Source organism: Rosa rugosa, chromosome 3 (assembly GCF_958449725.1).
Source record: "Rosa rugosa chromosome 3, drRosRugo1.1, whole genome shotgun sequence".
NCBI lineage: Eukaryota > Viridiplantae > Streptophyta > Magnoliopsida > Rosales > Rosaceae > Rosa > Rosa rugosa.
The window spans coordinates 7,463,906-7,487,951 of record NC_084822.1 but is presented as its reverse complement, the minus strand read 5'-3'; the positions used below and the strand labels follow the sequence as shown (position 1 = coordinate 7,487,951).

The 24,046-nt window shown below is 37.8% G+C and overlaps 2 protein-coding genes across 2 annotated transcripts in view; both read left to right on the top strand.

Moving 5' to 3' along the window:
* The window catches only part of LOC133738496 (uncharacterized), an 80,847-nt gene that overhangs the window by 44,991 nt on the left and 11,810 nt on the right, over positions 1–24,046 (top strand). The gene's annotated exons all lie outside the window — the stretch shown is intronic.
* LOC133736844 (probable indole-3-acetic acid-amido synthetase GH3.1) lies at positions 6,509–9,052 on the top strand. The gene is made up of 3 exons (XM_062164439.1): positions 6,509–6,943; positions 7,196–7,297; positions 7,405–9,052. The coding sequence occupies exons 1-3, from the start codon at positions 6,624–6,626 to the stop codon at positions 8,771–8,773; spliced, it is 1,791 nt and encodes a 596-aa protein (XP_062020423.1). The 5' UTR covers positions 6,509–6,623; the 3' UTR covers positions 8,774–9,052.

The following is a 24,046-nucleotide window of genomic DNA, read 5'->3' as shown; positions in this document are numbered from 1 at the left end:
TCTCTCTCCTCTCTAGCTAAATATAGTTAGGTTTTTTAGCTAAAGTTAAATTTAGCTAGTCTACTGAGGATCAAACTTAGCCTAAATTTAGTTAAATTTTAAATTTTTTTTTTAAATAAATATTTTGTTGGAGATGCCCTTAGTAATCGTAAAACTCGCAAGCCAAATCCTATTAGTAAGATACGACGTTAATTTTTCATCACCATCAAAATAGGGAACCGTGTATTATATGAAGGGCCTAATTAACCCAACTCTAAAGTCCCAAAAACTAACCTAGTTAAGTAGAACAGATCTTTCATTGAAAGGTGGCTAAAGCCTATATATCTACAGAACAAAGGCATCCCTTATCTAAGTTAGCCAAGTCCTTATTGATTTTCTTACCTACCCTATATCAAGCTAAGCGACATAAAGGATCATTAACAATCTTCTTGTTCCATTTTAATTTCTATCCACCAGCCCCTTATCTTTCCTTCCCAATTCGTTTTGTGACTGCTGTGACTCCATATATAGCAGCTTGATTATCACAACCGTTCCGTTTATTCGTAAAACCTCAACCAAATCAGTTGTGTACGTTACTTGTATAACCATCTATTTAAAGACCAAATACTATTCTTAATTAAAAACCCAACTAAATGGAAAACTACCAAATCTTCCTAAAAATATGACTCGATTAAAACGTGATAATCATGTAACAGATTACAGATCCCTCCTCCTTTGGGGTGAAGTAGTGAAGGAAATTACAGTGTTTGACTGAGGAGGACTGGAGACTGGAGACTGGAGACTGGAGACTGGAGACTGGTTAGGAAACCGGTGTGCGCATGTTGGAGAGCACCACGTGAACTCGGCGACTGAGGAAACATCCTACCCCTTGACGCTCCAAAGTGCCCACTGCGCTCCCCCTTAAAAAACTTTCACGTGCAGAAGTATTTTATTACGCGGAGGACTTTTGACTTTGGAGTCAAAACTTGAAGGGCAACAAAAAAAGTCTCCAACTCTAAATACTAATTGCTGGTTTTCACCTTCCCTCGCCCTTCCTTGCACGTTTGTTCCACTTTGCGACTAACAAAACAACTCCTGCGCATTCTCTATTCAACCTAATTTGGGGTCCATATATTGTGCACCACTTTAAACTAAATTCAATCATATACTAATGTGCCAAAAAAAAAAAAAATACAATGATATACTAAGGACGGTAACTTTGAATTAGTCAATGGATTTGAATATCTCGATACATAGAGATTATCAGATAAGACGAATTTTACTTTTACTTTACCGACTGCTCTAACACATCCGTGATAAATATTGATTTATCATTTTATTGTGAGTATGAATGTCTCAGTGCATCTGATGTTGTTAAGTAAACTTAAATATTGCAATTTCGCCTGAAAACTGATGAAGAAACAAAAGATTTTGCCGCAATTATAGAGTGACACTGAATCACTGACACTTCTAGATTAGCTAGCTAGAGATGCTTATGTCACTAGTGTGAATGAGTTTCATGTACACCACAAACACACGCAATGAAAAGGTCTTCTATACAATTTTGTACATTAGAGTTTTTTTCGATATCTCCTGCCAGTCGCAACTTCTACAAGCGATGGTCAAGGTAACACATGCAAATGATTATTCATTTTCCTTTGAAAATGGATATTACGTTTTTCAGATATGAAAATTTAGGCAACTAATTTTTAGTTTAAATGACACTTAACGAATCTTAGACAGACTTAAAGATCAAGTTGAAACCCGGAGTAGTACAAAGACAGATTTGTAACAGCCAGCTAGCAAGATAGGAAGCCTGCTGTGTTCCGTATGCCAATAAATATGTAGTCTGTACGGGCAAAAAGTCGGTTGAATATAATTGTTGCAACTGGGATTATATGATTGATTTTCAATCTTTGTATTACTTTGAGTCTAATCATTATTGATGCATTTGATCATTATTCTAATAACCGACCAAATTGACTATTAAAGAAGTTGATTACAACTAGTTTGAAACATTCCTATGTTGTTCTCTTAATTATTCCACACACAAAAAAAAAAAGGCTAATAATGTTGACCAGTTTAATTAGTTTCAATTTTGACCAGTTTAGTTTCAAATGTCCAATAATAATGTTTTTCCAATAGTCATCTCTGTCAACAATTCTGCGCGCTAGCTAGACTAAAGAGATCATTTCAGGTTGCTGCTACTTACAGCTCCGATCGAATTTCACTTATTTTGACCGGATCGAGTCCTCTCTGTAAATACTAGATGGAACAGGTATTGATAAAATATTTTATCTCAATGAAATTAACTAAAGAAAGTACGATACACGACACGAAGATTTGCTAACGCAGTGTAAACCTCTCCACTGAGAAAACTTCACTGCGTGGCTTTTAACGTAGCCAACACGAAAAACAATCCAATATTAAACACAAGAGTTTACAGAACACAAGTAGTGTTGTTCATAACAAACACTTTCTCTTAGCAACCAATGCTAACTTGATTTACAACCGTTCTAACTCTTAATTCAACATTCTAAGCAATTAATCTTCAACCTTCCTTTCTCTCAAATGAATCACTGATCTTGAGAGTGAGTATGAATGATTATGCAATATCACACATGAAACAAGTAAAGAGGGTTTTTAGAAAACGATTTGAACAAACCAAGTAGTTCAATAGAAAACAATTTATGCCGTCAAAAAATCCCACTCAAACTTTAGTTTTGAAACCTTTTTATAAGGGAGAAGAACTCCCCCTCAATCAAATCTTTTCTTAATAATTAATTAAGATAAACATGGAAAGGTTTAAAACAGTTTTTGAATATGCAATCGACATTTTCCTAAACAAGATCTCAAATTGATATGCATGTTAAAAAACCACTTTAATGCAAAGAGATTATTGACTCAATACAACCGATATGCATATCAATTTATACCAACTGATATGGAATGAATACACATTAAACTCAAGATCAGTGACTCGATTTGGCTTGATCTTTTCTTCAAGATCCGATCTTGTAATCTTTCTCTTTTCTTGAAGCTCCGGTTTCCTTGTCGTAATGGGAAATCATTTGTTGAATGGCAATGGGCCAATATACTTACACTCTCGTAGATCGATATATTTTCCTCCGATTCATTCGGCCGAGAAGAACAAGAGAGTTGGAGACTAAATGGACATTAGAAACATTACTAAGGCTTAGTAATCCGAGCTAAATGTACCATTTCTTGTTATTGCTAACAAGTATATATCTTTATTGCATTATGACATAAATGAACTGTTAACAGAACATGTTCTTGATTTTTCTATCTCTATAGTCTAGAGTCTATACCAAAAAAATAGGAATTAATGTCCACCCAAATGGAGTTTATGACTTTGTCTACAAGTTTAATTAGCTGCTAGCAAAACAAGGATGAGAAGCATATGCAAGCTTCCTATTGAGAAACACCTAAAAACTCTGTAATTATTAAGTAATTGAACACCAGCTCAGCCCCAGAAAACAAGTTAACTAGCTAGAAGAAACTCGATCAATAGCTTCTTAATCTTTGTTATTCTACATAGGCTGCAGCTTGTCTTCCAACTTGTGCGCTAAACAATACTTTTCTTCTGTAGAATATAGAAACCAAGAACTTAATTTCCTATCCAATTGTTATTCTTTCAAGACTTCAACGTAGGACTTTCTTAATTATATCATCCAGTACGTTAAGTCCTACATATAAACTAATCTCTCCAACCAAGCCGCTAAATATACGGTCTCTCACAAAAGCAGGAGTTATGTTGCTCGACACATTGACAAATACACTCTAAGGGGTAATGTTTCATCGTTTCAATTCTAATCGATTTCAAAATTCATCTAACGAGCCATCGCTTCAAATTAATAGCACTCTAATCATCGTTTCAAATTAATAGTATTATGAGTTTTTGATAGACGTATAATATGTCAAATTGTTTAATACAATTAGTCTATTTTACAAAATATATATTGTTTAACGATATAAATACACAAGTAGTTAGTTTATAATATATTAATATCTTGATAGATGTACTCATGTTAACGACATTATATATATATATATATATATATATATATATATATATATATATATATATACACACGTGCATGCATGTGGATGCCCATGATACATGCGTCTTAGATGAGCTCTATATATTTTTAGCTAGACATATATCCATATCATTTCTATTTTGTGAAACACAAAAGATAGCTAGGCCACCCTTGTGTTTGATCAATTAAGAACAAGAAACTATTCATATATAGCCATATAGGATATGTAGTCACATAAACTTCGAATCAAATTGTGATGTAAGCTTAACTTAGCCTCATGACCTCTATATATATATGGATAGATTCAATGGTCCATATCTATATATATCATTTATGAGTAGACAAAAAAATTGAAAAGAAAAGCTCCTTTCCATGCCCCTTTCTTTATCAAAAGCTTGTTGGGCAGCATAGTTGTTGAGAGGTCAAGGTCTTCAAAGCTAACTTTTCCATGAAAACCTAACCCTACCCACAAAGCCACAAACTATACTCAGAAATGGGGGAGTATTCAATTGCTGCTCTACCTCTTATCCCTTCGAATCCAAATTCTTCCACAAAAATATTTGACTGTTGAAAAAACCTAACCAGTATACTACATCATGATGAGGATGATATACAAGAAGTCCATGCACTGCATATTATGCCTCCAAATTTTGACACCGGCCAACCTATGAAAAAAACTCGTCGAAACCGGCCCGCCGCAAGAAATGGTGCTGTCATACCTTCTGGTACACGATACAGATGTTTTATATGAACCTGGATTAAAAGTCTACGAAAATTAGATATTTGGATGGCAAAAATTTGGAGTTTCTTCATTCCTCAAAAGACTTTGATCGATCTAGCTATTCCGTGAAGCATTATTAATGGGGTGTTTGCTACGACTCTTAATGATCGAGAAATATTGAAAAGAAATGTGTTGTGTGTGCATATATGAATTGTATACGTTAGGAATCTGAGAGGTCATGAAGGGAAAATAAAATTCGATGTGGATGATGAAATGTCAGTTTAAGAGGTGTTTTAATATGAGAGATTCTTGCTATTTATACGACAGAGGCGAAATGAAAAACGATAATAGATTCTCAGTGTTAGAGTGTGGCAATATATAATTTTATGATGGTGACGGTTACTAATTAACAGTATTCGTTAATCATAGTTTGTTTAATGTGCCAAGCAACCCATTTACGCAGGGTATTAATCTTTAATACTTCATGCAACAATAAACTATCTATAGCATATTATCATGATTATTGTTTTTTCCCTTGCTAACCACGATTTAAAATTAAGAGCTAGCTGGGGTTCTATAGGACATGGCCATGGGGGAACCTCATGACTTGAGCAATTCAAGGAGATAAAGATGTAGACCACCTAAACTTAGAAAATCATGTTACTTTATGAATATATCGTTCAACTACGATAGAACGTATCATGATTTCTCTATCGTCTAACTAGACTTAGAATACAACCTACTATTAAAATTTTGAATCGTTTAATTATAATTTGAAAAAATTAAAAAAGTAACCAGTGGGTCCTTTTATTTAGGTTATCTCATTTCAAAGAAATAGTATACGTAATTAGCGTTTCTAATTCTTGTTAGACCGCAATATAATAATGTCTTATAAGAATCAGTACACCTAATACACGGTAGAATTTTCTAAACTCACTCATTATAATTAAACGACAAACACATGCACCATGTAGATAAAATGAGATAGGAACGTACCACCTCTTGTGAATGAAGTTGGACAAAAAGATAATGTTCAAAAGAACTCACTCATCAGTTCACATGGCGTCACACTTGCACCAGTAGCTAACTCTTTGGATAATATGACAAACATGTAAGAAGAGTATAAACTATACGTCACATGCAATTTTATTCTTATTCCTCAAACCTAATTTTGGCCTCATTATCCATCCCACTGAAATACAAACCCATCAGTATTTATGTTTTTCTGTACTTGTAAAGATAAGCTAATGAACAAAATTAATAGAAAACAAAATAACAAAAATAAAAAATACGGAAAAAAAATGAAAAAAATTTGGTTTTTAGTTTGATGACTCACGTGGAAATGGAAACTGCCTGGTGTGCCGCCACCCCCATCGTAGTCCATCTCCAACATTTTAACCCTATTAACAAGCCGCGTGGTTGGGCGACGCGTAGTTTGCCACTTCGACCTCTCTACCCCTCGCCGCTGACATGGCGGTCACCTAACCCCACATGCCGGCCTCTTCTCCGGCCATGTCTACGTGTGCGGGCCCCCACCTTGTCCCTCTTCTCCCCGACCCCCTCTCTTTTTCACTTTCCACGACTCTCAATAACTTCCCTCCGCCTTCGTCATCTTTTTTTCCTCCCCCGATCCCAATCCCTATTTCGATTTCTTTCAATTTTGTCCCTCCTGTGGGCCCTCACCCACTTCCCGCCTTCCCCCCCTCCTATATATAGCCCTCTTCCCAGCCCACACAATCTCACTCAACCTAAATCCCAACACAAAACACAACACACTTAACTCCCCCATCTCTCTTCTTCTTCTTGGCTCGCCTTTCATTTCGTCGCTGTTTGTACCAAACACGCAATCACAATCTCCTTCAATGGCAGTTGACTCGTCCCTTCCTTCTCCCCTCGGGCCACCGGCCTGTGAGAAAGACGCCAAGGCCTTGCAATTCATCGAACAAACCACCCGAAACGCCGACGCCGTCCAGGAGACGGTGCTCGCCGAGATTCTCAGCCGAAACGCCGAGACCGAATACCTCCGACGCTACAAGCTCGGTGGCGCCACTGACCGTAAATCCTTTAAATCCAATCTTCCAGTCATCACTTACGAGAATCTCCAGCCGGAAATCCAAAGGATCGCCAATGGAGATCGCTCCCCTATCCTCTCGGCTCATCCCATCTCTGAGTTTCTCACCAGGTAAAATTATAGCTCAGTTCATCAGATCTTCATTTTGACAAAATTGAATAATTAAAATAAAAAAAAAACTAAAATACAGTATCGAACCTTTTATACGCGAAAGATCGTTATTTCAAACTGATTACAGTGAATCCTTCGCCAAAAAAAAAAAAAAAAAAAACTGATTACAGTGAATAGTCGTTGTATATAAATTGTTTATTTAATAAAAAAATAAAAAGATAAAAAAATATCTAATGGAAATTTTGGTTACAGCTCTGGTACTTCAGCGGGTGAGAGGAAGCTGATGCCAACGATTCAGGAGGAGTGGGATCGTCGTCAATCACTCTACAACCTTCTCATGCCAGTCATGAACCTGTAAGTTTTAAGTAACCCATGCAGTAAAAATAATAATTTCTTTAAATTTCAATAATTTTCTAATTTCTGGAAACTGAAATGATTTTTTATTTTTTAATTGGTCACAGTTGTGTGCCTGGTTTGGACCAAGGAAAGGGATTATACTTTCTGTTCGTCAAGTCCGAATCAAAGACTCCGGGCGGACTCTTGGCCCGACCCGTTTTGACCAGCTACTACAAAAGCGAGCATTTCAAGACTCGCCCGTACGATCCCTACAATGTCTACACCAGCCCCAACGAGGCCATCCTCTGCCCCGACTCGTTTCAATCCATGTACACTCAAATGCTGTGTGGCCTCCTCGAGCGCCACCAAGTCCTCCGCCTGGGCGCCGTTTTCGCCTCCGGTCTCCTCCGCGCCATCCACTTCCTCCAGCTCAACTGGCAGCAACTCGCCGCCGACATCCGCACCGGAACACTCAACCCCAAAATTACCGACCCGGAGTTGAGGGGATGCATGGAGCGGAAACTGAAACCCGAGCCTGAACTTGCGGAGTTCGTTGCCGAACAATGCGGGGAGGAGAATTGGCAGGGAATCATAACCCGAATTTGGCCCAGTACAAAATATCTCGACGTCATCGTCACCGGAGCTATGGCCCAGTATATTCCGACTTTGGATTACTACAGCGGCGGCTTACCCATGGCCTGCACCATGTACGCTTCGTCCGAGTGTTACTTCGGACTCAACCTGAACCCGATGTGCAGACCTTCAGAAGTTTCATACACAATTATGCCAAACATGGCTTACTTCGAGTTCCTCCCCTACGAGCCCAACTCAGTGAGTCTTGACCCGACCCGACTCGTTGACATGGTCGACGTGGTGGTCGGAAAAGAATACGAGCTCGTTATTACCACTTACGCCGGACTCTACCGCTATCGCGTCGGCGACATTCTCCGGGTCACCGGGTTCCACAACTCGGCGCCGCAGTTCCACTTCGTGCGGCGGAAGAACGTCCTGCTCAGCATTGACTCCGACAAGACCGACGAGGCGGAGCTCCAGCTCGCCGTCGACAACGCCACCAAGCTCGTCCTTGAGAAGCTCAACGCCAGCGTGGTGGAGTACACCAGCTTCGCCGACACCAAGACCATCCCGGGCCACTACGTCATCTACTGGGAGCTTCTAGTCAAGGACTCGGCCGAGTCGCCCAACTCGGAATCGCTGAGTCAGTGCTGCTTGGCCATGGAGGAATCGCTCAACTCGGTTTACCGGCAGTGCCGGGTGGCGGACAACTCGATCGGGCCGTTGGAGATACGTGTGGTGAAGAGCGGCACGTTCGAGGAGTTGATGGACTACGCGATCTCGAGAGGCGCGTCGATTAACCAGTATAAGGTGCCGCGGTGTGTGAATTTTACCCCGATAATGGAGTTACTGGACTCCAGGGTGGTTTCCAAGCATTTTAGCCCTTCTTTGCCGCATTGGACCCCGGAAAGGAGACGGTAAAAATTTTGGTCCACCGACGGGGAAAAAGTCAACGGCTTTGGTGGTCCTAAACTAGCTTGAATATAATGTAATCAGTTTTTGGATATTTTTGGGTAGATTTTTTTTTTTTTTTTTTTTTTAAAGTGTAAGTTGGATTAGGACGTTGCAGGGGCAGGTTTTGTAATTTGGTTTGATTTGTTAGCTTTGTGGAAAAAAAAAAAATGTCAAATTATCCAAGATGTTTGTCCACTAAATCGTTACGTTTCATAGTCACTAACTTTTAGAAATTAGTCACAATAATCTGACTCATCTTATTCAACGCACTACATTATTAACAAGGGGATACTACCATCCTCTAGTATATGACTGAAAACTCATTATTACTATAAGAGCTTGGCAGTATTCAATAAATACAAGACATTTGTCTTTCCTAATTCTATTAATAGTGTAACAAGTTTGACATAATGTATCACTCTGATACGTAAACAATTTCTTGGAAGCTTTATTTTTTTATTGTAGGTTATTTCATGCTACAGAATCAATTACTTTACTCTAATATCTAAAATTAAGCGCTCAAATTACTTTACTCCACGTGTCTGGTACGTTTGACATACGCAAGAATTTTTGGTAATATGTTAAATGTACCCAGGTTAGTTGAGAGTTGAGACCACTTTGATTCTGAAATCATTAGTGACTCAAGAGTATGGTACTACTCTTCTTGGTCATGTCATGTCCACAAAGGCGCCTCAAAAAGTTAGATGTAGATATGTCCGTGGCTCATAAAGTCCTAACAAAACCATTCCATGATTAACCAGATCAAAAAAAAAAAAAAAAAAAACCAGATATTGGGATCCTTTCAGTACTAACCAAACCTCCATGAATGCTTATCATAAAGCTTGATGTGGATGATGCTAACGAAACCAATAGAGATTCAATTCATTGGATACACCTCAGGCACATCAAAAGGAGATGAGGTAGAATATGTCTCATCTCGATCGTGATGATAATGATCCTTGCTAAAAGGAGATGCAACATCTTTAAAGTAGCTGCTTATCCCTAAAAGACCTTTTTTTTTCTTTTAATGGATGAATTCTTGAAGTTATAATCACTAGAACTTTCATAACAGAAATGTAGGATTATCTTATTCCGTGATTTATGTTCAAAAATGTTGTAGAATTTTATTAATGCATGCAAAATAAGTTGGTAGCAAAAGTCTTGAGCTTAGTGGAAGTGGTTCATTTCCTTTATACCAAATAAAGGAGTTTTAATCGTCAAAAAAAAAATAAAGGAGTTTTAACCTTTGAAATCCAAGAATAATCTTTAATTATTAACCTTTACATTATGACCGACCATACTGACTTTTGGCAGAACACTAGAAAAAGTTCCACTCAAACACGTTGAATTTATGACATTTTAAATCTATGATCAGGTGGCAACCTTGAAGCGAAAGGAATCAACATGGACAAACAAGATGAGAGTGGAATACGTTTCAGATGTTGTTTAGTATAGTAGGGCTGTGAGCCTGCAGATGTTACGGACTAAATTTTTCTTATATGTAATATTTTTTATTAAATTCGATATTTTAATTTTCAGTATTTTCAATTGTTGACAAAGAGTTAAGAGTATTGATCTAAAGCTTCAAATCATTTCAATTACGATATAATTTTACATGTCATATTAGTGAATCATCATCATACAAGGGTGTTCACTAGAACCACATTTTCAATTTACATAATACTTGACGGAAAACCTAGAGATTTAACAACATTGATTAAATTTGGAGAGAACAATAAGAGTTCAAATAATAAATTAGAAATGCGAGAACACGACTAATTTAAGGCCGATGTATACATACTTTGTACATTATGTATAAAGTTTATACTTATGAGACAATTTAATTTGATTCACAAATCACTAGTGATCTAATATTATCATTAACGACTATTATTAGCCAACATGTGTCTACGTCCATCAGCACAATAGTACCAAAGAAAGTAAGAGCATGTTTAGGAAGTAAATGTGTTAATTGTTCATTTTCTTTTTTCTTAGAAACATTGCACAATTATTATAGTCACAAACTCACATGGATGAATGTGATACCAAAAACTTGGACAATAATATATAGGAGTGCTCAATAAATTAAATAACTATAATTCTTCACTACAATTAACCTCATTAAATAAAAGTAACATGACTGAGCAAACAGACTTTTAACAAGAGAGAGAGAAAAACGCTCTGCTAGGGTTTTCTCCCTAGCAGCGTTTTTAGCAGCGCCGTCGAAGGCAAACAGCGGTGCCGATACACCGAGATCTTTGGGGTTGGCGTACGGTGCTAATCGTTGGGGTTGGCTTACAGCGTCGAGCCCAAGAGCGCGAGCGGCGAGATTGTTTGGTGTCTCATAAAGCCACGGCTGATTGTAGGGAGGCCGGTGTGGATCAGATCTGGGTGAAGGGGTAGTGAATCTGGTGGTAGGTCGTGTGCGAGCGACTGCATGTGATGCTCCTGCTGGAGACGCGACTTTTGATGGCAGCGAAGCGTCTGACGGTAGCAACATTGCTGCTGGCTGCTGTTTGGTCGACGTCGGAGGTGGTGATGGCGATTAATCACGTCTGGGTGCCCAATATTTGGGTGTCCAGATCAGAACGCTGGAGCTTTTGGCTGGGATTCCTTTCGACCCATGGTAGAACCCATATGGGGTTACTTTCCCCAAGGATTTGGGACCCAGGAGGTGTTATGCTAGATACTTTGTTCAATTTAACAGTATTCAATATTTTGGGCGTGCTGTTCTTAAATTTGGGTCGATTGATCACTTTTACATTCTATGAAGAATCACAGCGTGACAGCCGTGACCACACTGTGAGTACCACAATTGTGTGCCTTGGCGAGCAGTGTGTTGCAGGCGGTGACGAGTCTAGAGGTGTTTGGTCTGCCATTTTCTTGCATGCCCAAATTGCAGATTCTGATGGTTTGGTTCCCAAATCTCAAGGTCATGGCAATGGTCTCATTGTTGGTAATTATCTTGAGGAGGCTGGTAGTTTACCTTCAGTTTTTGTTAGTTTCTTTATAAGTGATTCAGAGCAGTATTTTATTGTACATGAACAACTTGATGGTGTAGTACATCTTCTGGTTTGTTCTAGCTTAGCTCTAGCTTCAGGCCGTTTGTGGCCTGTGTTTGCTCCCATGATTTTCCGGGATGCCATTCTAAACGATTGTAATCGTTAAAAGTTTCAATGAATTCACTTTTCAAAAAAATTAAATAAAAGTAACATTTAGGAGTTTTGGCTAATCAAACTTAAGGAACACAATCCATAATCCATCATGGCAACTCCCAAATATATTTTTCCGGCTCATCATTTTTTTATCTTCAAGATTATGTAGATATACCTTGGCACTTTCTAATCGAGTACTAGCCAAATGATCAATATACATCACATATAGTTAAGCACGATATTGATGCCAAGTAATGGAACCAATGCAGAATCAACTCATGGCGGTGAGGATCAATGACGCAGTCGGAATGATAAACTAGGTTTACAAGCGATAAACCTAAACAAATGATTCTTGAGTCCACCAGAGACAAAAGAGAAAATTCTCTATTTTATTGATAATAAGATGAAAGATAGGTTCTGCAGCCGTTTAAGGTTGCTTATATATGGGAAAAGAAACCCTAGGGCGACTAACAATGAAACCCTAAAGCCCACGGATTAAAACAAAATAAATCCAAAATAAACTAGAAAACCTAAAATAAAAAGAATGTAAAACTAGCCTAAAAATATTAAATCACGAATCGGATAATTAAGACGATATATTTTGGCCTAAATCTGATAGGGCTCACTAAAATGAGTGAGTCTTGAAGATCTCGTCGTTCCCATTCTGGAAACGTATTATGCGTCTCAAACGGACATTCTGGCAAAAAGTTAGTCAAATCTGATTCAAAATCAAAACCTTACTTTTCACACGAGAAACCTGAAAAGTCCAAAACCAAATTTTCTTGGATATTGCAGCGGCTAGTAACCTCATTATGCGTGAATTACCTATTTTCCAATCACTCTTCTTAATTCCACGCCGCTTCTTTATTTTTCTAATTTTCCTACTAAACCAGGCCCATTCTCGTCCTACATCAATCAATTGGATATACTTGCACATAGCGCTTTACCGCATTAAAAGGAAATGAAAAAAAAAAAAAAAGAATTTTTCATATTGTAGACGTATCGGTAAACTGTAATATAAATCAGATTATAAATTCAAATCTCACTAACATCAAAATATAATAAAAGATAAAACTACGTGCATTTTAAGACTCACTGACATCAAAAGTAAGGTCATGAGTTCAAATCGCACTGACATTAAAAATAAGGTGGAGAGCTACACTGTCGTTCAGAATCCAAAAAAAAAAAAAAAAGGTAAGAGATTGAAACAGCACAATTTGTGGGAACATCATTTCACATGTTAAAGTTAAAGAAACGTTCATATTATCTTCTCAACTCCCCATGGATATAACATGCTCATTAAGCTTTTCAAAAAGTAAATAAAAAAACACATGCTCATTAAGAGGGCTTCATGGAAATTCCGTCCCATCATTAGTCTTAACATCAAAATCACCTGCCAATTAATTAAGTTAAAATGGTCTTAAGCTTTAGATGCTGTCTTGAAATAGACTCTTAACTTTATCAAGCGAGTCCTCTGGTTCATAGTGCAGACAAGCTCTGCATGTGCTCTCTTTCTATAGTATAATCATTTTTTCAATGACCTTAATTGATAGACAGAGAGAAAGTGAGGGAAAAGCTTTGTATACCCATAACAACAACATGAAATGGATAGGCTGATGTGACATTTGTTGGCTAAAAGAGAGTGACAGATTCATGAACTTCTAAGTTTCTCTCTTGCTAAAAAAATAAAAGTACCTCTTTTTTTTTTTACTTTTTTTTTTTAATAATAACAAACAGAAGGAAAAAAAAAAATACACATGACACCGTTTAATCTATCATATTGTATTAAAATTGGTTCTCAAACTTCCAAAGCTCGAAGTAAATCATAAAGTACGACCAAGACATATAATAAATCAAAAACTTGAAATATATGTTACTTTTGACGATGAATTACATACATACTAACTAGTTTGACACATGTTAATTTTATATCACACAAATCATATGCTAACCAAAACTACATATGTGTTGCACCACTAGCATCCCGCGCATCAGAGCTGGCCATGGAAATCCATATGCCGAACATATTGGCACCATGGTTATCATGATCAATCGTTCAAGAATCCGAATCCGCCAAACAATCCTTTATGGAGAGCCACCAACACCCCCTAGCTATAGCCAAACACCCTGGTACCAAACCACCATCTTCAGAATGGGAGCCCTAAATATAATTTGCCTAATCTTCCAAAGACAACCATCGCTCTTAGACTAAGATATGCAACCACATTCCTGCTAGTTGCCTATGCTTTCACATGGGCTTCGTTTTCTCACCGTCTCATTTGGTTAGGCCACAATATAAGCTTTGTCAGCTTAGCGAATTGGTAATTATGATGATCAATTTGAAGCAACCATGTCAAGATGGGAGACAATCCTGATATACATTTCGCCACAAAGAATAACCAAAGTGGCCTAATGTACATGTTGTCTCCTAATACATGGTTATGTGCACTGGATGATTTGACGCTTGGAAAGTAAAGACTAGCTAAGCATAGATTGGAAAATAAATCCCACTAAAAACAAATCCATGGAAAATAAAAGTGGATAAGTTGCGCAGAGTCATCATTGATCGGACACTGAGCTTTTTCCGGTGTCATAATATGATAGTGGAATCCATGCACAACCATAGTATATCAAGTAGATAATCCGTAGAAGTCAGATAGAGAACATATGATCGTTTATCGTTTCTGTCTCTATTCTCTAATGACAGAACACTACCATGAAAACTTCTCCCAACTTTAATTTTTCTTTTTTCTTTTGCTCATTTAAGTTTCAAATAATTTTGTACTCCAATCTCTGCAAAATGCACAATTTTTACCTTACAGTGATCTGGTGAGTTGTGCAACTAAGTGAACTGATCTCAGCGCACTTTTAAATCAACACAATATTACATATGATATTAGTTGACATGGAACCATATGCCCCTGTAATAATATGCAGGAAGTGAGCCCTATTATTTCTGTTTGCTTATTTATTAGGGAAATATTACAAGAACTTCATATGCAGATCGACCGTGAGAATAATTGATAGCTACAAGAAGTACTACTTCCTTGCTAATGTTAAATCAGTAGAAGACTTATCTATCCAAAAGTAAGAAGCAGTGAAGAATGAAGATATGGATTAAGAGCCGAATATTTTTATTCTCCGCTATTCTTTGCTTATGTTCTATTTTTAATTCCTTAGTATTTTTACAATTATGGTTGTTATGACTTTCTCTATTTTGTAAGACTCGATGATGAATTTCTTGGTTCAATAAAATGTAACTTAATCTTTTTTGTTGTGGAATCTTATTTTTCTTTTTAATATTTATTTTTATTCAAAAAAAATGCTTGAAAATATATTTTTTATTCCAAATCCTTGGAAATACTATTGTAAAAAATGATTAGTTTTGACAAATGCTATTGGTCAATATATAATAGTAAAATATTTTGGTCATAAATAATTATTCTGATAAAGTAAGTCGTCATAAATATGTTGTCGGAAATACATGTTGTTGTCGTTTACATAATGTATTTTCGACAGCATTAAAATATTTTCGACAGAATATTTTGATGGAAAAATTAATCTTTCCGACCACCACCGATGGCAAAATGCGGTCGAAAATGCTTGTTATTCCGACGACTGGTCAGTAATAGAGTATTTATGACGAGAATATTCCCGACCACCACCGACGGAGATTTTTGGTTATTTCCGACTAAAAAATGCCTTTTCCGACCGAATTTAGCCGTCAAAAATGATGTTTCCTGCTGTAGTGATGTAAATAATAGAGCAAAACTACAAAGGAAAGAATGATTAAGAGTGATATCGAAGAAGAATATGCTTTAATCTGTATAATTTTCATCAAACATTAATTTTATTACGCCAAAAAAAAAATCAAAATGGATCAATTTGAACTTAATTTGGTGTGCATTTAGTCTTTAAATCTCTCTTCAAATTTAGTCTTTAAATCTCTCTTCAATGCTTAAGATTTTTTTTGAATAGAAGTTGATTGTTATTCAATAAATCAACAGCCAATTGGCCATAGCTTACAAAACTTACATAAGCAGTCCGGCAAGAAAATCCGGAAAACCTATCCAAGCTAAAGCAAACTAATTAAAATCAATGGGAAGCTCACATTTAAGCAAGCCTGTCCAAGCATAAGAAAGTTTCGCCTCCTACGGAAAGAAATCATTCAACTAGCCCTCACTTGCCAGTCACGCAATTGTGGTACAAGCAAGAAACTAGAAACGTCATAGAAGACTCATAGAAACCTAATCACACTCAAACAGGCTTAAGACCCCAATCAAAGCAATTAAACAATAGCCAGCTCCTTCCCTGGCGAGTTGGAGCTGATAGTTGCACCATCATTGTTACCTTCATCTTTCCCATTCCTCAAAGTACGCTTATTCCTTCGTCCAACAGGACAACCTTTTTTCTTTGGAGCTGTCCCTAACGAAATCGGAACCTCCACCAACTCACCAAGTTGAAATTCCGGAGGTATGAAAGACAACCTAGGCTTAAAACTCTTCTTTTTCACACCCAAGGTAAAATGTTTTTCTGAATTTACCCCAACAGCAAGGCCATTTATATTGGCCCCATCAGCAAAGTAGTCTGGCCCAGTCCCATGCAGCCCCGGCCCAAGGCCATGCTGAGCAATCCCAGTCAACCCACCGGTCAACCCTAATTCAAAATTAGGGTTTGCCGCCGAATTTTCCGGAACGTGTACAGAGCTCCTCGCGGCCGGCGAACCCGATCCCATCACCAGCGTTCCAGCCACTTCCGTCACTCCAGAAACCTCTGGCGCACCTAGTCCCACCGTCACCAGCATCTCTGACCCAGCATGCTTAAGATTGATACAGAGGGATATGATTTTACGTATTTGAAATTCAATTCAATGTGTTTTCTAGTATTGATTTGAGTATATACCACTTTCTTAATTCACATATTTCTTTTTAAAATTGCTCTATGATAGTATAGTTTTGCCTAGTTTCATTCTCTTACTCTTTATAATTGTAACTACATAGGGTGACTTCAAATGAATTAAAACATGTAAAAGAAAAAATTCGGGTAAAATTTTGTTTAGTCCCTGAAGTATGATTCAGTCCTCGTTTCAGTCCCTGCCTTTCTAATTTAATCCCAAAAGTCCCTGAACTCAAAATATTCAATCCAACGGGTCCATTCCTTCCATTTCATCCAAATGCTTGCTGACATGTCAGTTTTCTACTTGCCAGGTCAGCGCCATGTAAGACGCCAATTTTGTAAACTGACGAATTTGCCCTTGGCCTCTATTACGGTAGTTTGAGACATAGCAAGAACCCGTAATTCCCCTCAAACCCTAAAATTTGAAAACCTCGACTCTCTCCCAAACCCGTAACCCCCAATCCTGCAATCTCTAAACCCTTAATCCCCAAATCCATAATTCTGATTTTGATCCCGTTCAAATTTGAAATTGGTACAACTGAAGGTGAAATCTGGCTAAAATAGTGAAGGAAACGGATCCGAGTTGGAACCAGATAAATAGAGGTGGCGACATGGTGGTGAAGGACGTCGATGTTTGGGTTCCTCGAGATGAAGGAGGCGAGAATGATGATCTCCCTAATTATGGTGAGTTTCGATTGCACCCAATCTGCTGCGATTTGTGTGTACGGATTGATGGTCTTCGTTTCTAGGGTTTTTGAAAAAAAAAAATTTGGGGGTTTTAAATTTACAGGGTTTGTGGATGACTATGTAACTATTTTTGGTCGAAATATTCATTTTCGAATGATTGGTGTTGGATTTAAAGGGTTTTGCTATGGTTTGCTGGGGTCGATTTGTAGGGTTTCTAAAAAGTTAATGGCTTTTTAACTTTTCGAGTTTCTGAGTTTGGGGATGTATGTTTATAGCTGAGATTGAGGGTTGGTGTGAGGTGTAAAGTATGAAAATGAGTGTTTGATATAGTTTGTGAAGCTGCTGGATCGTTGAAACCGTGTGCATATGCTTTTAATATAGGCCAAGTTGTTGTTGAACTGATTTTGCCTTTTAATATTGGGTCCTAGTACTGCTGTGTGGTCCTAGCAAAGATTGAATTGTTTAGCTATGTGTGGTCTTGTTGTCTGCTTGTTGAGTTTTATATTTGTCCCCTTTCTATTTTGTGTTTTACCTATTTTAAGAGGCAAAGAGTAGTGATTGTGAGTCTTTATTAGCTATTAGGTTAAGTAACTAATGCTTTTCATTGACCTATGCAGCTCATCCAGACTATTTTACAGTGAAGATATTCCATGGATGGCGCATAAGTGGCAACAACTATGTTGGAGGGAAGGTAGATTACTATGACAATGTGGACAAAGATAGGATGTCCCTTGTTGAAGTTAATAATATGGTGAAGCAGCTAAATCCAACTAACGCAGATCAAAGGATTGATTATTGGTATCGGATTGGTGATGAAGGAGACTAGTTGGCTAAGTTGGTGACTGATTTGGATGTGGTCACTATGTGTACTGTTGTTCCTTTTTGGAGACTGATAATTCTGTACTTGGACCACAAGGGACCAGAAGATATAGATGATGACTTGTTCATTTATGAAGACTGATAATTCTGTACTTGGACCACAAGGGACCAGAAGATATAGATGATGACTTGTTCATTTATGAAGACTTCTTTTTTAGTCAAGTTGGTAGCAGTGTTGTAATAGAAGAGCTACCCGATGAGCCTAGACCTAGACCTAACAATGGAGTTGTGATTCGGGAGCTGGAGGACCATGTGCCTACCTAAGCTAGCAATGCTTGTGGAGTTGATCCAAAGGAAAAAGGGAAACAAAAGCTGCTGTAATATACAATACCATCTGATAAGGGTAATGAAAGTGGTAAGCAATGTCCAAGTGGTGTAGGGCAAGGTTCAAGTGGTGTGCAAGGTTCAAGAAGTATAGGGCAGTCAAGTGTAGGAGTAGGTTCAAGTGGTGTTAGAGCAGGTTCAAGTGATGTAGGAGCAGGTTCAAGTGGTTTAGGAGTAGGTTCAATTGGTGTAGGGCAGTCAAGTAATGGTGTAGACAATGAAAGGCAAGGGCTGCAAGGTGTTGACCTTCTAGATTATCTTCAGTCATATGGTGGTGGTGAAGGCATTGAGGTTGACCATGAAGATGAAGATGGGAAAGCTAGCAGTGAGGATGATGCTTACAATCCTATAGCAGAGGATGATGACTATGACCAATACGGGGTAGATAATGATGACTGGTTGGATGATGTTGAGCATGAAGAGGCTTCACACAGAAAAGGAGAGAGTGGAGGTACTATTGGAGAGAGGTCTAGTGTGCAATATGAGGAACCAGATTTTGAAGATAATGAAGACATGTTTGCTGAACAAGAGTCTGATGAGGAACCACCTAATTATATTGTCAACTCTGATGGAGAAAAGTAGGAGATATGGTTGTACTTTAACCCTAAAACTGATATGAGAAGGCCTGTTTTCAAGTTGGGGATGATGTTCGGCACAGTTCAAATTTTGAGAGATGCTCTTCGGGAGATGGTTGTACAAGGCGGCTGGGAGTATATTTTTTTTGAAGAATGACAAAGTAAGACTAAGGGTCATATGCAAGGAGGAAGATTACCCATTCGAGCTGTGTACTTCAAAAATGCAGCATGAGGATACTTTGATGATCAAGGGTTACAATCCAAAACACAATTGCACAAGGAAGTATAACAACAACACGGTGAAACAGAGATTCTTAGTAGCAAAGTTCAAAGACCAGATTGCTCTCAATGAACATTGAAAACCAGGTATATTTACTTGAAACGTTCATGGTTGAGATTTCTTTCTTATAAGCTATTTGAATGTGAGTTTAATCAAATTGTCATTTGGTGTTGCAAATTCACTAGCTAAGACAATGTCAGCCAGTATTAGAGCAAGGGTTTCAAGCCAAATGGCTTATAAGGTGAAGAGGGCAGCTTTGCTGGAAGTTGACTACTCTATAAAGTATCAATTTCCAAGGTTGAGAAACTATGGAAATGAGCTGAAGAGGGCTGATCCAGATACTACAGTGGATATTAAGTGTGATTTTAGCAGCACTTCCAAGAATCCAGTCTTCAAAAGAATATACATTTCTTTGGGAGCCCTGAAGAATGGAATCAAGGCTGGATGTAGAAGTGTGATTAGCTTGGATGGTGCACACTTGAAAAGTGCTTGTGGGGGATAACTTTTAACAGCAGTGGGTTTAGATGCCAATAACACAAGCTGGGTTGTTGCATATGCAATGGAGATGGAGAATAAGGACTCATGGATTTGGTTTCTAGCTGGAACTTTTATGCAAGGACTTGGAGATCAAGGAGGATGGAGCTGGATGGGTTATTATTAGTGATAAGCAAAAAGGGCTCAAACTTGCATTTGATAAGGTGGTCCCAAGTGCACATATCCAATTTTGTGTCAGGCATATGTGGACTAACTTCACAAAACTTTTCCCTGGCAAAGTGATGAAGGATCATATGTGGAAATGTGCCAAGTCCACTACTATGCCTTACTATCTTAATGACATAGAGGAGATGAAAGTCCTTAATGAGGATGCTTACAATTAGATGACAGATATTTGAATACAATCTATTTTTACAAGTATAGGGTTTATTTTGTTTGCATTTTTTAACTGCTGTTTTGGTTTTGCAGAAGATGAGAGGCCTCCCAAACATTGGTGTAGGGCGTTCTTCAACACAACCAGCAACTGTGACATTATGGACAACAACCTATGTGAGGGTTTCAACTCATGGATTGTGGAAGCTAGAAACAAGCCACCAGTCAGCATGTTTGAAGACATAAGATTGAAGCTTATGAAGAGGATTCAGGTGAAAAGGGCAAAAATGGAGGTATATGAAGGAAATATTTTCCCTAAGCCAAGGCAAGTGTTGGAGAAGAGCAAGGTGAAGGCTGCAACTGACTGTACTCCAACATTCAATAGTGGGGATGAAGCTGAGGTTGAGAATATAGAACGAAACAAGAATGTTGTCAATCTAAGGTTGAGGATATGCAGTTGCAAGAGGTGAGACTTGACTGGAATCTCATGCAAGCATGCAGTTTCAGCCATACACTTTAGGAGGCAAGACCCAGATGACTATGTTGCTGATTGTTATTTCAAGAGCATACAGTAATTTCATAAGAGCTGTTAACAGCATGGACTTGTGGGGAAGATGTGAAGATCCACCAATCTTACCTCCAGCATATTCAAGGCAGCCGGGTAGGCCTAAGACACAAAAGATTAAGGATTCCTCTGAAAAGCTTCAAACAACTGATGATAAGCTTGGAAGACAGCAGAGATCCCTCAAGTGTGGGAATTGTCACCAAGTAGGCCATAATGTTAAAACCTGTCAAAGGCACTTGCCACCAAAGGAAAACAAGAAGAGGAAGGTCAGCAATGAAGAAGGTCAAGGTTCTTATCAGGTATTTTTGATTTTAGGATGCTTTGAACTGATTTGATATGACAAAGAAAAGTCAATTTATAACACAATGAAACTGTTATTGCTTGCTGCAGGCCAAGAGAGGGAAGAAAGGTCATATGTTTGCAAATGAATTGAGGAAGAAAGCAAGGGAGAGAGCAGAGTATCAAAGGGTAAGATTGTCTTGAGTTATAATGTTTAGCTGCTCCTTGTTTGACCAGTTGCTGACTTAATTTAATGGTTATTTGTGTAGAAAAAGTTTGCTGCTGCCAAAGCTGCAAAGGCATCCACATCAAGGCCTGCACAATCTACAACCAGACCTACAAGCTCCAGGCCAGCCCAAACTACATCTGCCCTAGCCAGACTTATGAGTTCAAGGCCTCCACAACCTTCAACAGCATCAAGCAAGCAGGCTGCAACTTCAACAAGGACATCTCAGAGGATCAAAGAAAGGTCAGTTACAAGAGATGGAAAATAGGAAGTATGACTCAATGTCTAGCATCGACAACAATTTCATTGTTGACATCCTTTTTTGTGCAACTATGTGTTGTGTCACTTAGTTGCTAGCTCTAATCTTTTGTTAAGATGATTAGAGCTAAATTTCAAACAGATCTGAACAATTTATGAGGGATGTAATGCTCTAATTTTGGTTTTTGTTACGTTAGAGCTTTTTCGTTAGGTTGCTGCAAATACTATGCCTATTATGAATGAAAGTGTTCTTATTTTCAGTTCATGGATTTTTATGAGTGAATGCTTTTGTTGATGAATTGAGGAGCAAGATGAAATGTGTTTTTGTTGTCGATGAATATTTGAGGATTTGTGGTGAGGTATTTAACCATTGGAGGGAATTTTGTAAGAAACTGAAGCAGGGGCAAATTCGTCAGTTTACAAAATTGGCGTCTTACGTGGCGCTGAGCTGGCAAGTCGAAAACTGACATGTCAGCAAGCAACCAGATGAAATGGAGGGAATGGATCAGTTGGACTGAAAATTTTGAGTTTAGGGACTTTTGGGATTAAATTAGAAAGACAGGGCCTGAAATGAGAACGAAGTCATACTTCAGGAACTAAACAGTAGTTAGCCCAAAAAATTATATCAATCACTAAACATGTAGCTAAAAACTATAACTTAACTATCTAATGTCGAATTCGAATCCTAAATCTCAAATATGAACTATAAAAATAGTTTTTTTTTTCTGGATAAATAATTGTTTTATATTCTTTATTGATTAATTCATTCCAGTATCTCAAATAAAACAATAATATGAACAAATAGGACGAATAACATCCATTCACACACATATAGCCATAATTCATGTGTTCATGATGACTTATTTCACATATAATTTACGGATAAAGCTATAGTACGTTAACATTTCTCATAAATGTTCAATTTCATGTAATATTTACCACTTTGAGGACTTATGTTATCAATTTGAGGACTAATGTGATAACTAGAAAAAAGTTCTCATTAAGGTAAATAAAGTTCTCATTAGAGTAAAGTAGATAATTAGAAAAAAGTCCTCATTAAGATAAATAAGATCCTCGTTAGAGTAAAATAGATTTATCATTTGAGTAATTGAATCATAAAAATGGTAATTGTAGAAGGTTCTCATTTGAGTAATTAATTTCTAAAAGTAATAATTGTATATATGTCATATATTAATATACTGTAGAATTTCTCATAATTTTTATGAGAAGTAATTTTTATTTTTTATAGGACTTGACATTCTCTATATACTAAAATTGCTAAATCATTGTTCATGGCTTAGTAGTTAGTAATAGTGTATCGAGCCAGCACGGAAAAGACGAGTTTGTCCATTTTTTTATTATTATTTTTTCTATGATACTGCCATTCGCTCTAGGTATACGAACCCATCATTAGCACCAGCCTCATTTTTTCCGCTCTTTGTGTGTGAGTGCTTCAAAGGATCTAAAATACCAAAATACAGCTACCATACACCATTTATTCTAGTCTAAATGAGCAACACTTCAAAGAGCCCTAGGCGCCGCTCTGATGCCCCAAACCCTAAACACTGCATCTGCTTTCTCGAATGCATTCACCATGTCCACAATCGATGATGTTGCTGCTAGCTTTGCATCATCGCTGGCTCTCCTAGGCGATGATGTTGTGGACATCTCTAAGTTACCTGGCACTGAAACCCGACTTGGTTCGCAGGCCTACCTCCTTGCAGTCTCTCTGACCTCGAAGTTGTTCACTGCACTAGATCTGCAGCAGCATTTCAAACTCATTTGGGTCCTGAACGCTACCTTCAAGGTTCAGGAAAGAACATAGAAGCGTTTTGTTTTCTCATTCGACCTGCGTAAAGACCGGAACAAGGTCCTTAGAGGTGGACAACGGTATTTGCATAGAGCACCTGTCATCATTCAGGAGTATGATGGCTTGGAATCCCTTGCTGCAGTTCAGATGGATGAACTTTTCTTTTGGGTGAAACTGCGCAATATACTGCCGGCTTTGGAGGTGAAGAACACAATCGTCAATATTGTCTCGATTGCATGTAGGTTTCTGAAAATGGATGACAAACTCTTCAAGGCCACATGAAATGTTAGGGTTCATGTGGCTCACACTACTAGAATTCTGTTCATTTACATCAGTCCAGAACCGATGTAAAACTAAATTCTGACCGATCTCTTAGTGGCTGATGTAAAAGATGCAGACATCAGTATAAGCGCGTTTTTAACCGATGTCCCAGACAACG